This window comes from Vombatus ursinus, unplaced genomic scaffold, assembly GCF_900497805.2.
Source record: "Vombatus ursinus unplaced genomic scaffold, bare-nosed wombat genome assembly UNPS02003292.1, whole genome shotgun sequence".
NCBI classification, from domain to species: domain Eukaryota; kingdom Metazoa; phylum Chordata; class Mammalia; order Diprotodontia; family Vombatidae; genus Vombatus; species Vombatus ursinus.
Window position 1 is genome coordinate 13492516 of NW_020943070.1, and position 17201 is coordinate 13509716.

Consider the following 17201-nt stretch of genomic DNA (forward strand, 5'->3'; position numbering starts at 1 on the left):
CTTCAGCATATTCCTTTGTTTCTCCTTTTTTACTTTATAAAATTCTCACATCCTTCAGATGTTCATAAATTTCCTGTTCCAATTCCTTTCTTTCTTGCTACTCAACCTTTTCTTGCAAGTTATAATATTGTAATATTCATCTTTTTCTGACCCATTAAGCAAGATGGGTTATGTAGAGTATCTATCTACATTACTCAGAAATTTTTATGTACTCCATAGCAGTGGGGTCTTGCTACTTTGTCTTTATATTTAAAGATTTCTGCTGTGTGACCCTGGGCAAGTCACTTAACCCCAACTGCTTCACCAGAAAGCAAAAAAAAAAAAAAGAGATTCCCCCTAGCTACATGATTTAGGGAAAGGAACTCTAATTTCTTTAGCTCTCAGCTGATGCTGATTGACAGGCAGAGCAGCAGATATTCTTTAAATTCTTTTATAATATTTAGGAGTCATCTACAGCAAGATGTTAACCAGACTGATAGTTTGCTGATAGGGTCAGAGAGAGAGAGAGAGAGAGAGAGAGAGAGCAGCTTTGAAAGACAAGTGGGAGGATAACCAAGAAAGCTGCAGTCATGAAAACCCAGATAGGAGAGAGTATCTAGGAGGCAAGGGTGGTCAGTAGCATCAGTTGCCCCAAAAAAGTCAAGAAGGATTAATGTTGCAGAAGAGCCATCAGATTCTATACCTTTCTGATTATGTACTTTTGTGCATTATAGTTTTCATCTCCTGTCCTTCTACTAATATGAAGTTATACTGTAACTTCCATTTTGGCTCCATTCATAGTAGTTACATAATAAATGATTGTTGAATTGATTTTTATTATAGTAGTTTTCCAGTGGCAAAATACTTCTATTTTCACCTATTTAGTCATCATACTCCAAGACATTATGTGCTGACTTTGTTCATATGACTATTGTTTGGTATGAATATACTAGAAAATAAAAGGCTTGTAATGATCTTTTCTTGTTAAGTAAATAAAACCATTTGACTTAATGTTTATTTGAAACTGAAGTTTAATAAGTCAGTCAATAAGCATTTGTTACATGCCTACAATGTGTCAGGAACTGTGGTAGGCACCAGGGAAAAAGTAAAATAATCCCTACTTACAGGGAGCTTACATTCTAATGGAGGAAGACAATAACAAGTCAGTATAGAATAATAGAGAAATAATTAAATACAAAGTAACAAGAAAGGATTTATTAAGCACCTACTATGTGTCAGGCACAGCAGGATTATTATAGTTGGGGATATCAGGAAAAAAGATTTCATGCAGAAGATGGTTCTTGACTGTGGCTTGAAGGAGAAGAGGACTCCTAAGAGGTGGAAGAGATCCCTCCTACGGGTGGATTCCTACTGTGAAGAATGGCCCTTGCAAAGTGGAAGATAGCGTATTCTATGTAAGATGTAAGAAACAGAAAGAAGGCCAGTTTGCCTGTATCACAGTGTGGGAAGGGAAGTAATAGGCAATGAGAGGGGTAAAAGTAGGTTGGGGCCATGTTTTGGGGAGCATTACAAACTGAAGAGGAGTTTGTATTTCATCTGAGAGACATTTCTCAGGTAGCCACTGGAGTTGATTTAGTCGTGGAGTGACAAGATCAGATCTGCCTTTAAGAAAATTATTTTACTAGAGTGTTTAGAATGGACTGGAGTTGTGAGATTGAGGCAGGGATGCCAAGAAGCAAGGTGAGAGGTCCTGAACTGTGGTTGTAGTTGTATGAGAGATGGATCAGCTAGAAGAGTTAAGTAAATGAGTAAAAACAATTTGTTTCCTAATAACAAATCCTATGTAGAGCTTTGAGATTAATTGGTACATTATTAAATAGCTGAAAGCTGATTATCTCATCTGGAATTATCCCACTCCTATTTTGCTATTTCAGATTTTCTGACCTTTTTTTTTTTTCTTTCAAACTAGTTAGCCTCTTCCCAAGACTGAAGCTGACATCATTTAAATGTTAATTGTTCTGTGGAGGGAATACGGTGAATAGTGAATATTGAATATTAAAATAAAAATATTGCAGGTTATCTGTGCATTTCCTTTATTCACACCATCTTCTTTGACTTTTAGAGCAAATAATAAACTGAAGAAAGTGTGCCAGTTTACAGTTGACTGAATGTTTTGTTGTGTTTAGATCTTCCTTTCTTGAAAGACTTGTTTGAGAAGTTCTTTGGTTTGAGATTTCTCAAGCTCTTAATTTTTCTGATGTTATTTTTTATGGTAAACCATGAAATGTATTTGGGGAAATGGTCACCATGAAAAAAAAATTAAGCAACTGTAGGTTAATATTGTAGAAGTTGGGTGGGTAGACATAGCAGGCCTTTTAAAGGCATATATTTGGTTAGTGAAAAAGACGGAAAAAGGAAGAAGAGAAAGGAGAATAATAAAACAGGTGAGAGAGCAGGGCAAAAAATAAGGAAGAAGAAAAGGAGGGAAAATGAGCATGGGGACAAGGGAAGGAACAGAAAGAATGTAAGTTAAACTTTATGACCCAGAGAAAGGTGTCAGCAAGTCTTAGGAAATTGTTATTTATTCTAGGGATTAGGGAAGGCTTCAGGGAGAAGTATTATCTGGGAGAGGAGTGGTAGTGTTTGAATTGGGCTTTAAAAGAGAAATGGGGTCATAGTTTTGTATCCATACCACTCTGTATTTTGTGTTATCTGTGGTGTAGTGGGAAGAGCACTAAATTTTAAGTCAGGAAACTTTGGTTTTAATTTGTGTTCTGCCTCTAATTGTGACCTTGGGCAAGTCCCTAAACCTGCGTCAGTTACTTCATCTATAAAATGAAAACTGAACTAGATGATCTTTCTTTTAGGTACCTTTGGTCTGTAACATTCTGTGATTCCACTTCCAAGCAAGGGAGGATAAGAAATAGATCTCATTGGGACACCTACAACTAAAACTACATTTTTAGGATAGAATGGTGTATACAGCAGGGGTTCTTAACCTAGAGTGTACAGTGTCCATGGATAGATTTCAGGGGGGACAGGCAGAGGTAAAGGGGTAAAGGGTTATGAACTTAGACTGAAAAAAAAATCACATCTTCATTTTCAGTAACTTCTAATTATAATTGAGCATTTATTTCAGCTCTGAATGTAGACAGTAGACATTATTATGAGGAGGGGTCTGTGGGCTTTGCCAAATTGCCAAAAGGGTGTATACCGCATACACAGAAATTTAAGAACCTTTACTATAGAGAGCAAGAAAAGGAATTGAGGTGACCTAGGGAGAGGCTGTGTTGGAGTAGAGAGGAATATAAGCTTGGAGAAGGATACAGTCCTATGTTGCTAATTTGGGCTTTTCCTTTCCAATCCAGTTTTCTCTGTTGTGTCCCAGATTAAGAGACAGTAATTTTGAGTTGCCTCATTGACAGTCTTATGGCCCCAGGCTCTGCAGGACATTGTTCACTCCCCAGAGGTGGTATATAACACAGAGTCAGCTTCCCCATGGTTTTTTTATTTCTAAATTAAACCCTGGTAAACACCATGTATACATTATGACAACTGTGGTTATTGAGTTCACAGAAATCAAGGAGTTTTGCAGCCTGAATTTTAAGCTTACCAGCTTCCTACATAACAAATCAGCATTGTTTGTATTGCAAACGTTTGTTGTGATACAGGAGTTGAGAAGTAGTACTTCTTCATGCCAGAGAATGAAAAATTAACTTACCTTTACATTCATGGTATCTGGAGAGCACTCTTCTGGTAACTCTCAAAGAGAACCTAGAAAATATGGATCAAAGTGCACAACAGCATTAATGTGGTGTACTTAATTCATTAATTCCTCATTTAGGGCAATGTTGACTCTTAATATACAATTTTCGCCATCCTTTCACAGCACAAAAAAAAAAAAAGCTAGTGGTTCTTGAATCAGGGAAATGTTGCTTGGTTTTTAGAAGAAAGTGATTATTAAAGTTGAGATGAGAGAATTGGGGATTATCTGCCAGTTTCCTTTATTCATGCTATTTCCCTTCACCCTTTTGCACAAATTTCCTGAACCATCTAGAACATACCCCAACATGTATGAAATCACAGATGAATTCACAGATCTTTTAAGTCCTGGAAGTATTTATAAATTTAGACTGTAGAAATGGGCATTTTTGATGTTCATAATACAAATCTTCTGTCTATGAACTCAGAGAAAACAGTCGGACATATGGGTATAATTAATGTAGCATGGTTTCTGGGTTATAGTAGAAAGAGTAAGTGTTTGATCTTAGGAGACCTAAGTTTGGATTCTGGCTCTCACATGCTGTTCAACCCACTTTAGTTTTCTGGGCTCATAATTTATAAAATTAGATGATCTCCAGAGTCCTTTCCAGCTCTAAATTCTTGTGACCTGCTTTGCCTGCCCATTCATAGCAGATTAGAAGCTACAGATTAAAAGGTCTGTGTGAGAAGGTGCCATCAAGAACAGGCATGGAAGTAGTTTGCTCATCTGTACCATGAAGTGTCTGAATTCTGTTAGCTTTCAGGTCCCTTCTAGCTCTATAGTTCAAAATTGGAAGGCCTAATTTTATGGAGGAGAGCTGCATGGTGGCATCTCTGAGCTATGAAGAAAAGAGGTTAAATATTTTTCTGTATCTCCTGCTTTTAGAACAATTACCATCAAAGGCTGCTCAACTTACTATGTTTTAATTCATGAATGTTAAACTTTTCTGGGAAATTTGCTAATTTAAAACACCCCATTCCCTGATATTAGATTAATGATATCTAGTATCAAAGGTCTGAAATGAATGGAAATCCTTTAAAAAAAAAGTTTAGTAGACAAGTCCCAGTGATAGATTTGTAATAGACTTTTTTGATTAACCTTTGCTAGCATAATTTCTTATTTGTGAATATATTCTCTAAATGGAAATATTTTCTCTAAACCTTGTCATATCTCACACACCAATAAAAGTAAGTAAAATTAAAATAATATAAACTACACAGAATTAAACTTCCTTACAAAGCAACTGATGCTTTAACTTGCGAGATAAAGAGCTTAATAGATAGAAATGGATTCTAAAGTATAACATTGTACATTGATCTTAATAAAACAAGTCAAAATATTGGTCCCTGGATTTTAAAAAAGCACATAAGTCTATTGTCAAACTATGGACACATTAATCTTCTTAATCGAGTGTTATAAAATTTTTTTAAAAAGTATGTAATTAATCTCCATGTTTAAAATCTTATAGATTAGAGGATATCTTGATGTAGAAAATTTCTTTTAAGATGTCATTCAGAGAAATTAAACTTATGTCATTAGAAAGCTATAATTTTGCAATTTCTTAATGCTCTATTTTAGGATTTTTCAAAATTGGTTATGTTTCCCTCCTATAATTTTTAATAGGTACACTAGGCCTTCCAATGAGGGGAATGAGCAACAATACCCCTCAGTTAAATCGCAGCTTATCACAAGGCACTCAGTTACCAAGCCACGTCACGCCAACAACAGGGGTACCAACAATGTCACTTCACACGCCTCCATCTCCAAGCAGGTATTTATTAGTGATCTCAAATATTTCTTTTAAAATCTATCTCTGTAGAAGTCTAAATGTAGTGGTATCACTAGATCTGTGTTTATTATCTTGTGTTATGAAAAATATAATTTATTAGTGTACCTGCAGACTTGTAGATATGTAAATAACTTTGTTTTTATTTTAAAAAAAGAAGGGAACACTTTTTTTCTGGTTCAGTGTTTTTCATTGAGGCAGGGAATTGATGCACTATCCTTATACTTTCACTTAATTTAAGTATTTATATTGTAGTAGGGTGAAACATTGGCAAAAATATATCTTCCCTTATAGACTTAAGGTCAAAAGGAATGAATAGTGGGCATAGTATTAAGAAATTAGAGTGAACATATTATTTTTGAAAGGAATTTGATGCTGTAAGATTTATCGCATAATTTTGTTTTGACACATTAGTCAGATATCTTCCCCTCATTCCCCTTTCCTCAATTTGTACCTTCCCTCAAAAAAAGTTAAACAAGGCTAGAGTAATTGGGTCTAAGAGTACTTGTCACTTTGTATTTTTGTAGTTTGCCATTTGTTAACCAAGAGTAAGAAGACGTGCTTTAACTTTAGAAGGGTCATCAGGTATTTCATATCATAGTATTCTCTCCCATTATTTATGATTAATAGCATTTTATGTTTCTTCTTCCACTAATTCCTAATGTGATTTGCCTGTTCTTGCATAGAATCTAGAGAAAGAATATGAAGAGTTTAGTCAATATGAAAAATGTTGTTTAGAAAAATACACTGGGGATCTAGATTGTGACACAGATTTTTGTTTAGAACTTTAATGAGGGATTTTCAAGACCCGGTCTTTTATAAACAATTTCTTTTTCAGGGGTATATTACCTATGAATCCTAGGAATATGATCAACCACTCCCAGGTTGGTCAGGGCATTGGAATTGCCAGCAGGACAAATAGCATGAGCAGTTCAGGGTTAGGTAGCCCTAACAGAAGCTCGCCAAGCATAATATGTATGCCAAAGCAGCAGCCCTCTAGACAGCCTTTTACTGTGAACAGGTAAGGTAAATTGGATCATATTGCATGTATATAAATTGTCTTTCTCTTTATCTTTTGACTTATTGCCAGCATTGTTATTCATGCCAACCTTTCTGTTCATATCCTCAGCTCTTTATCTGTGAATTCATAATAGTATATCATCTCATACTTGTAATCAAAGTTTTCGTTTTTTTTTCTCCCATCTCACTTCTGCCCAAACTCCCTGGCCTTAAGGATTTTTTTCCCCCAAGAGTGTTAGGGGGTGGGGAATGTTGCTTAATTGCTTAATCATATTCAAATGTACACTTTGAATACGTGAATATACACTCAATCAACAAACATTATTAAATGAGTACTGTGTAACAGGCACTATAGTAAGTGCTGGGAATAAAAAGAAAATGCATTTTAAAAAGTCTCTTCCCTCAAGGAGCTTATATTCTAATGGGGGGGAAAACAACATATATAAATCAGCTGTACAAGATAAATATATAATAAAGGCAAAGTAACTTTAGAGAAGATGATCCTAACAGCTTGGGGGACCAGGAAAGGCCTCCTAAAGGAGATGGTGATGGAGTGGAGTCCAGTATTCTAAGAGCGGATGTTGGGATAAAGAACATTTTTGGCATGAGGAACAGCCATTGCAAAGGCATGGAGACAGGAGATGAAGTATTTGTATGAGGATCAGATGTGGGCTGATCTGACTAGAGTATGTGGAAAGGAATAGAATGTAAAAAGATTGGAAAGGTAGGAAGAGGCTAAATTATAAAGGGCTCTGAATTACAAACAAAAGAAACTTGTGATTGGTCTTGCACATAATAAAGAGCCAAGAGTTTATTGAGTAGGGGGATGACATAGATTGATTAGTGGAGGGTGGACTGAGGCAGGAATACCAATTGGAAAGCTCTTGCTGTAGTCAGTCAAGAAAATCTGCACTAACTAGTAGCTGTGTGAGTAGAGAGCATACATCTGTGACAGATGTACTAAAGAAAGAAATGATGGAACTTGACAACTGATTAGATATGTATGATAAACAGGAGAGGAGTCAAGGATATCACTGACCTTTTGAACTTGGGTAACTATGAGGCTTATGGTCTTCTGGACAGTAATAGGGAATTTCAGAAGGTGGGAGAGTTTGAAAGGAAAGATAGTAAGTTCTGTGTTAGACATGTTGAGTTTAGTATAGGAAATTTGAGTTCAAATGTCCAACAGGCATTTCCTAAAGCAGGGCTAGAGTTCAGGACATATAGGTCTTAAGATACAGATCTGGAAGACATCTGCCTAAACATGATAATGGAACCCATGAGAGTTAATGTTATTGAGAGTTAAGTCATCAGGTGAGAGAATATAGAAAGAAAAGAAGGACCAAGACAAGAGCTTTGAGGGATACTCAAAGTTAATGAGCATGACATGGCTAAAGATCCAGCAAAGATCCTACTTGTTAGTCAGACAAGTGGAAGGGCCAAGACAGAACAGAGCCACAGAAATCCAAAGAGGAGAGAGTACACAGAAGGTGGCCAATATGCTGCAGAGAAGAGATCATTGGTAACTTCAGAGAGAGCCATTTCAGTTGAGTGATGAGGTAGGAAGCCATGTTGCAGAGGGTTTTTAGAAGCAAGTGAGAAGAAAGAAAGTGAAAGCCTCTAGTGTAGATGGCTTTCTCAAGAAGCTTAGCTGAGATGAGGAGAAAAGGTGTAGGTCACTGGCTGACAGGCTTGTCAGAATCTAGAAAGTTTTTTGTTTTGTTTTGTTTTGTTTTGTTTTTTTTAAAGGATGGTGAAGAGTTGGGCGTTTGTAGGCAGCAGATTAGGAGCTGAGAGACTGGGAAAGATTGAAGATTTTAGAGACAATGAGGGTGCTGATAGAGGCAATTTAATCTACTGAAGAAGATGGAAAGGAATGCAATTATTGATTCCACCTGTAGAGGAGTTGGCCTGACCGAGCAGAAGGATACTGGAGTGAAAAGTGAGTTAGTGGGACATGATGTCAGAGGATATGAGATGAGGAGGGGAAAAGAGTGAGTTCTTGACAAATGGCCTCAATTTTTCAGTGAAATATGAAGCAAAGGTCCTCCATAGATAAAGTGAGAGTATTGAGAAGAGAAAGGATTTGGGACAGCATCTATCGTGAGTGGAACAGAAAATCAGTTGAGGGCAGTAGGATTACTGTGCTCATAGCAGGGACCTGGCTGAGATCAGCTGGCATAGATTTATAGCATACCCAGTCAGCATAGTTTTTTGATCTCCTCCAGGCTCTGTGCAACGTCACCTGAGTAGGAAGGAAAGAGACAGACAGTGGGAGTAATCTAGAGTTGAGATTTGACAAGCAGGAACTGTGATAGCACCGGAGACAAGGGATTCAATCGAAGAGACTGCTGTTAAGTTGGACTGGTCTATCCAGGTGTCCTGATTGAGAAGGAAGAAAGTAGCTAGAGCAATTACTGTCTTGTACAATAATACATAGGAGTGGAAGAATCTATTTCAATAGCTCATCAGTTTTTAGGAGATATGTTTGTATTCTATCTTACTTTTGAATTGGACCTGTGATTTCATTCACTGCCAGTGAGGGGAACCCTCTGCTGATGCAGATTGGCAGCTGCTCTGAATCTTAGCTTCTTAAAGAGCTTCCTGGAGCAATTGAGTTGAACTCAAGCTATCCTGACTCCAAGGCTTGTTCTTGATTCACTGTGCTACACTGTCTCTCTTAGAGTTCCCTATATAGTTTTTGTAAACTTTAAAAAAAATTTATATTGAATGATAAAACCTTATTACACAAAGAGAGCTTCAGCTTGTAGCTATAATGAGAGATACCACAGCAGAGCAGATGGAGAGCTGACCTTAGAGTCAGGAAGACCTAGGGTTATAGCCTGCCTCTGACATACACCAAGTCATTTAAACTGAGTGCCTTGTTCAACTCCCCAAGTCTCTATTTTGCATAGCAAGTACCATTCTGTATTGGTAGAGGAGTGTATGCATCATAAGTTCCATCTACCAGTGACATCACAGATCTGGTTCAAAAAAAGTGGTATGATTTCCATCATACCATCATAAGTTAGAATCATGGCCATTGCTGGGTTTCATCAGGTAAATTTTGCTGGTAAGTTTTTTCTTTATTAAAACCTGTGTTATCACAGGTCTTGCACTTTGTTTAACACAGCATATCATCTAAGAGAATTGGTGATTTTCAGACCAACCCACCGGTCCGCTTGAGTGATAAACTTTAAGAATGCTGGACCTTGAATCAGAAGATGAGGGCTCTAAGTTTACTACTACCTAGCTTTGGCAAATTAGATAAGTCACTTCTTCAAGGGTTTGCTTCACCAGTAAAATGGGGTATGCCGTATCTGTCTCAAGATGACATAATGTGAAAGTGACTTTGTTCACTACAAAATGTCTCTGCAGTGTATGAAATTATAGGGTGTGTGTGTTCATTTTGTTGTCCCAGTTAAGATTCACCATTCTGCTTTTAAGAACTATGAACTTTATGGAGGTGAAAGTTTTTTGGTTTTGGTTTTGTTTTTTGAAGGCCAGTTATGTGTCAGTCAAACAAAATTTTATTTTAGAGGGGGAAAATGTGTGATTTTATTGGTACTTTCATTTTCATGATCTTGAAAGGGAGCAATAGAACTATTTACCCACATTTAAATAGTTTTCCAGTTTAGATGATTTAGTTCTGTCCAGTCAGCAAGATGAAACTCTCTTAAAACAGTAGTACTTTATTAAATATTAATTGATTAATTAATGTTTGTAAAAAAAAAAAAGGTATAGGGAACTCTGGGATGATGCAAGAATTTCAGAAGGCCCTGACATAATCATATTTTACTGCACTTTCTCTTTTATGTTTGTACCCTATAAATACTTCACATATTTTTAGGCAGTTAGTTCCTGTTTATTCTTCATTCTACAAGTTCCTGTTATTTATACTTTTAGTCTTATACCTTTTTGTAATTGATTGCTATCTAGTGTTGTATATGCTGTCATCTCTTTGTAATCTTTTTGCCTATAATATTTTATCTAATCTCATACCCCTTTATACTGTGCTTTTGTACTTATATTCTAATTTGTATCCATTTGTCTTTATACTTGTTTTAGCTCATCCTACTAAATTTTTTTTCACGGTGAGGAAGTCAGATGACAGAGTTGTTAGAGAGCTGTACTTGAAGTCAACAGGACCTGAGTTCAAAACCAGCTATAGACACTCACTAGTTCTGTGCCTCAGTTCCTCATCAGTAAAATCAGAAATAGTAATAGCACTTACCTCCAGTGATTGTTATGTGGAACAAAAGAGATACATATGTAAAGTGCTTTGCAAATCCAAAAGTGCTACATAATTGCTAGAGATTATTATCAGGAGTGTGCTGATAAATGCTTAATGGTCCACTCTGGAAAAAAAAAAATAAATGTGTGTGTGACACATTTTAAGTTTAATTTCCATTATTAACATTTTCTCCATCACTTAAGTCTAGACAACAAATAAATCAGGCTTGCCCTGATTTGTAGTGTTTGCCTGTTTCTGAGCAATACTTGCTCACATCGAAAATTTAACAACAGACTTCAGAACCAGTTTGAGCTATCTCCAACAGCACATCCTATGTTATTTTTATTTATTTTCTGTCATTAAAAATATATTTGGATGTTTTGGCCTTTTGTATGAACAACTTCTAAATGTAGTCAAATACAAAGCTTGGAAGTGCCACTTTCAGGATCTCCTGTATTAACAAATTTTCTCATCTGTGAAACAGTTGTGTTAGAATATACCTTGCTTTACCAATTTGAACTATATCTTTTAAAATCTGCCCTTGACTTGCTTCCTTCTAGTGTGTAATACTCTAGCTGTGTGTTTTGTAAACATTTTTACTTCTCTTTAACCTTACAAGTACAGATTAAAAGTAAGTCTGTTGTCATTCTATATTGTAATCAATTTACAGCATTTTTCTAATACTGGCTAGAAAACCAGTGGGTCATCTGATCAGGAGGAACATAAATAATCTTAAGTAATACATTGTCAACATAGGATGTGCATTATAATTTTTTAAAATTACAGTTCTTAGTCATTTGTAACCTAAAGGCCTCCTTTTTGATGCCTTATCATGAGAGCACCTTATGTTCTTCAAGGCTGTATTATTGGAATGTAAGCTCTGGCAAATCCTATTAAACTGGAAAGGCTCTGAATGATAGATGGTATGCCTATTAAATTGAGGCTACCATAATTAAGTTTAGAGAGGCTTATCATCAGAGATTGCCCAGTGAATTTTCAATTTAAGGGACCATAGTTTTTTAAGACTGTCTATAGGTTTCAGAGGACTTGTGATGAGAGTATGTATCCACACTGATAAAACCCCAGATTTTTGAAGTATTGAAGACACATCTATCACCTAATTTTCTTTAGATTCAGTTTTATAGTCATTTTCAAGAACATGCCTTTGAGCCTTTAAAAATTTACAAGAGTGCTTTAAAAAGATGTGATTCAGCACATATTTTGAGTATTAATTGTGTATGTACGTAAATGGGAGATAATAAAATAATTGAAGACTTGGCTTGTGTTTTTATGGAATTCATAATTTAGCCTGGGAGATTCAGTATTATTATGAATGAAGTGATATATTGTGAAAGACTTTTAATTCATTGATGATAACATTCTGTATAGCACAGCAAAATGCAGCAACAGAAAACCAGTATAAATCAACTAATCTTAGAGTAAAACTACTGAGCTGTATATTTAGTTTATTCTCTCAGGATAGTAATTGGCCTCTTTCTGTTCACTAAATGGTACTTTGGTTATAACATTGTTATCTTCCTAGGTAGGTATAAATTCTTTTCATTCTTATGTTTATTTTGTTCATTAAAATAGAAAAAAAAAAACCAACCTGGTTTTTCATCCAATTGGTTATAACAGATCAGACAAGTTAAAGCAGAATAAAAATTGAATTTAGTAAAATAAGATTAATATCAGTTTCCAAAGGTGATATAATCTGATACAAGGAAATCAAGAGTATGCACTTGTTATTTTTCCTGAAAGTTAGTCTTCTTACATTATATCTAAAACTATTTTCTGTGTACCTAGTATGTCTGGATTTGGAATGAACAGGAATCAGGCATTTGGAATGAATAACTCTCTATCAAGTAACATTTTTAATGGAACAGGTAAGCTTCTTTCATAAACAGTAGGCTAGAAAAAAAAATACCCTACATTATTGAAGCATAAAGTCATTTGGGTTGTTTATCTTGATGCACAATATTTTTAATGTTATGAATGGGCTTAACAATATTTTGATGTTACCAATTATTTAGTGGCAGTAGAGAGATGCTATTTAACTACATAGTGTATGTGTTATGTTTGCTATCTGCTTACAAACATTGAACAACATTTTATAATACATAAATTATAGTAGTATATGGGCAGCTTTTAGCTATCCATATTATCAGCACACTTTAAAGATCTCATCCATATCAGAAGCCATTGTCCTTCAGAAGCTGTTCTCCTCACCACTGAATGTGGAAAAACAGTCTTTAAAAAGCTATAGGAAATTTACAAAACATGGACACTTGATCACATGTATAATTTTTAAAATTTAAGTTTTCGTGAGCCAAATCTTTACTACAGTTATTGAAAGAAAAATAAAATTGGATTATATTAAAAATCGTTTGTGTCTGATGTTAACCAAACCCTTTACTGTGTAATACACTGTTTAGTGATAGGATACACACTGACTCCAGTTTGCCTCTAATAGAAGGGAAAGGCAAAGGGAAAAGAACCGCAGTCTTGAGTTGATCCCTGACTGAGAGCATAGAAACAAAAAAAAGAAAAGGAAGGAGAAAAATTCAAGTTAAGGTTGAAATAAATTGAAATAGGAAAAAGGTAAGAAAATAGTGGGTGAGATAGACTTAGAAGCGGAGATGAGGTGGTTTTAGTGTGAGCAAGAAGAGGTAGAATGAGTTAAGTCTTTATAGAATTCTAAAACTTTTAGCAAATACGTTATACAAGAATCATTTAAAACTTTTTTAAATGAGAAAATAGAAAAGTTCTTTGAAAAGTAAAAGTTTTATTGAAATATGTTTTGGGATTTATTTGTATATTATATATTGCAGTTTTATGTAGTTTATAATATACTGGAATTCTGTGACAATGTAAAGTACTGTAAAATTTTGGAATAAATTTTAAACCTTCATTTGAACTGAGTCTGATAGTACATTTTATGCTAAAAAAATGATGTATAACTAAAATGATAGGGGTTTTTTTTTTTTTTGGTCAGTTGCTAACTAATAAGGAGATCTGGCTTACTGTGATTTTTTTGTACCTCAGTTTTGAAAAATTATCTAAATTAAGCTTTTTAAAGAGAGACATCATCATGGTATAATGAATAGAGGGCTGATGTTCAAAGGATGGAGGAGTTGATGATTTTCGTCATTGTAAAGAGTTTCTACACACAGAGTGCCCTGAACAGATCAAATCAGTTATAGACCTGGGAAAAAATAACAAAGTCAAGCTGTAGTACAAAATATTTCTTTAACTTCTGAGAGACTTATCTATCTCTAGGGTGATGAAAATTTTCACTTATGGTAATTATCTGAAATTGTATCTATAGTGGGGTTGTGATCTGCTTTGGTAGAACGAGTATGCACACCCATAGTCATAGATCCTCCAAGTTCTGAAATAACAGAGAACAGATGAAGTCTATAAAGAATGCATATCATCCATACTGCATTCCCCTGTTTTAATCTTCCTGCATTTTTATTACCTTGTCACTTTTATCATAGTTATAAATTTAAACTAAGACATTGTCACTTAAAAGTGTGCTTTGTCAATTCAGCTGATTAAGAATTTTTGTCTATAGCATCACCCTTAAAGTGTCCATTTTAAATCTAAGTAGAAAATAATCTACTTTTTACTTTGATCCAGTTTTCAAACAAATTGAGCATTTTGAGTTGTGTAAATAATAACTTCAAACCCTGCCTGGTTCTAAAGTTTTATTAATTTTGGATATATATTGTTTTACGCTTGAATGTACTTTAGCAACATATACAACTCAGTAACAATTGATGTAATATATTTTAAGAAGTTACTCGTAGTGGTACCTAAATTTCCCACAATTCTGTCACTACCTAAAAACTACACTTTTAGGATATTTTCTAAATACTCTTTATTAAATGTTTAGTACATCAGGGTTTTAGGAATTTGTCATAGTTCAAAATGTTTTGTGTTAGCTAACTTTTCATTTTTTTTTAAGTGGTATTTTGTTAACACCTAAAGATGTGAAATCAAACCACACCTATTTGTAAACACAAAACATCTTCTCTATCCAGCATTGTGCTTAGGTGGGTAATAATGAAGGCTAGTACAGTGTTTCAAATAATGTCTATACAAAATAATATTGCTATGTGGGTTTTTATTATTTAAGTTACTTAAAATCATGAGATTTTACACAAGTGCAAAGATTTGTAACATAGGTATTTTGTTATTGTTTAGATGGAAGTGAAAATGTGACAGGATTGGACCTTTCAGATTTTCCAGCACTAGCAGATCGAAACAGAAGGGAAGGAAGCGGTAACCCAACTCCATTAATAAACCCCTTAGCTGGAAGAGCTCCTTATGGTAAGCTTGGGAAGGGTGGGGGAGGACCATTAAATTGGCAAATCAAAAGAAATTTCAGTGAGTGTATTTCACTTGATTAGAATAATGAATATAGAAAGTTGATGTATTCAAAATGCTTTTTAAAGATACCTCATTGATTATATTTGCTTCAAAATTTTGATATCTGAGGCAGGGAAAAACCATAAATGTGAAGATATAGTCAGTGAGACATAGATACCTAGCAGGAATTCCCTAATGAGCTATACAGACACAGTTTTCTTCAGTCCTCAGTTGCCCTTAATCATCTCTGATTCTGTCTTCTCTTTGCTCTGTCCTACACACATAGTTGAAGTATTTTCCCAGAGAAGATATTCAATATTAATCAATCAATAACCGTTTGTTAATAAGTGCTTACTAATGGCCAGGCACTGTGCTAGGTGCTAGTGATACAGATAAAAAAGTGAAATCATTCCTACTTGAAATGTGTTTGTGATGAGGAAAGTAAGAAGTGTCGTGTGTATAAATATAATCTATAGTAAACTAAACACAAGGCAGTTTGGGAGGGGAAGCACTAGAAAATGGGGGAAATTAGGAAAGGCTTTGTGGAGAAGGTGGTACTTGAACTTCTTCTTAAAGGGGTTCTCTGTGATGGAGGGGAAAAGAAAAGAAGGGAGAATGGAGATGGACTGTTATGTGTAAGCTTTGGCTGCAGCAAGTGAATAATTGACTGTCTGAAAATCATTCTCCTGGTGCAGGACGCTGTTTTGTAGTCTGCGTAGATTAGTAACATAAGAGTTTCAGCTGGAATAGACCTTAGAAAACATCTGATGTAATCAATCTGATCATCTCCTCTTTCCTCAGACAAGAAAAGGGAGGTCCAGAAGAGGTTAAGTGACTTGCCAGAGGCCATACAACTAGCAGTGTGCTACATGTGCACTTAATAAATATTTTTTGGATTGAACTGGTGGTAGCTACCAGTGTAACCTAGGTATAGTTCAGATCTCCTAGAACCCCCTAGTGCAGAGAAAAATTACAGAATGACAAAACCGAAGAGTTAAAATTGAAACTAGTCCAATGATGTAATATGTAGTTAATCTATGTAGAACTGATAGGCAGGTGATAATAATGCATGTGTGCTGTGAGTTCTTTTGTGCACTTGGGAAAATTGGAAATAGTCTGATGTAGAGCATGAGTAGAGATTTACTTAAAAGGATAGGCTCCTACCCTACAGCAATGTCCTTTAAGATTTCTAACCAAGGAGGATTTCTAGGGCCTCCAGATCATGAAACAAAAAACTATCTTTTTCATAATAGGAAGTATACAAAAGAGTGTTCCACAAGTAAGGAAAATTGATCTGCCCAGGAAGTTGAGTACCTAGCTATCTAAATTTTAATTCAGACTCTAATGTCTTTAACCTTTCCTCATAGGTCCAATTTTTCATCCCTTTAATCATTTCCGTTGTTCTCCTTGGACCATCTCCAGTTTCTCCATATCCTACTTGAATTGTGGAGCCCCAAACTGGACACTGTACTCTATTAAGGGCCTGACCAATGCCAAGTATAGTGGGAGGATTACTTCCCAGTTCTTGCATGTTATACATCTAGAACATGGAGTCCAAAGGAAATCTGAAATAATGTGGAGTTGTTATGTAATTGATTGCAATTTTCCCACCCTGTAAGTCATTTTCAAGTAGAATACTGGCATGTTCTTTTTAAAATTACTTTATGCATTTGTGTTTGAAAGCTAATTAGTGTGTATAGTATCTAGTTAACATTTTAAAGAAAGCAAGTTTTTTAAATAAAAGAATTACTGCTACTGTTGCTGATATCAGATAATATTAAGCATCTGTAACATGGCACTAAACTAGTGCTACAATTCTACCACTGACCTCCCTTGTATTATTTTATAGAGAAAAATATTAAGAGATAGGCCAACATTAAAATAAAACATTTTTATAGCAGGATTCTAAATATTTATAAAGAAATACATATTCATACCTTGTTATTAAAAGCACGGATACTTTTAAATATACATATATGATCCATTTCATTAGCATAAGAAATGTTAAATTTTAATAATATATAGCAAAATGTTGGTCGTAAGGATTTTTTTAAAACGTCTGTAATTCTCTGTTTTCATTACCT

At 35.0% G+C, this 17201-nt stretch overlaps 1 protein-coding gene across 4 annotated transcripts in view; it reads left to right on the forward strand.

Moving 5' to 3' along the window:
• The window catches only part of CNOT2 (CCR4-NOT transcription complex subunit 2), a 174141-nt gene that overhangs the window by 137196 nt on the left and 19744 nt on the right, over window positions 1-17201 (forward strand). For all 4 annotated transcript variants that reach the window (XM_027872728.1, XM_027872737.1, XM_027872744.1 and 1 more), the window contains 4 exons: window positions 5327-5474; window positions 6328-6510; window positions 12550-12629; window positions 14953-15078. In XM_027872728.1, the coding sequence (XP_027728529.1) occupies window positions 5327-5474; window positions 6328-6510; window positions 12550-12629; window positions 14953-15078 (537 nt within the window). The remainder of the gene's footprint in view (window positions 1-5326; window positions 5475-6327; window positions 6511-12549; window positions 12630-14952; window positions 15079-17201) is intronic.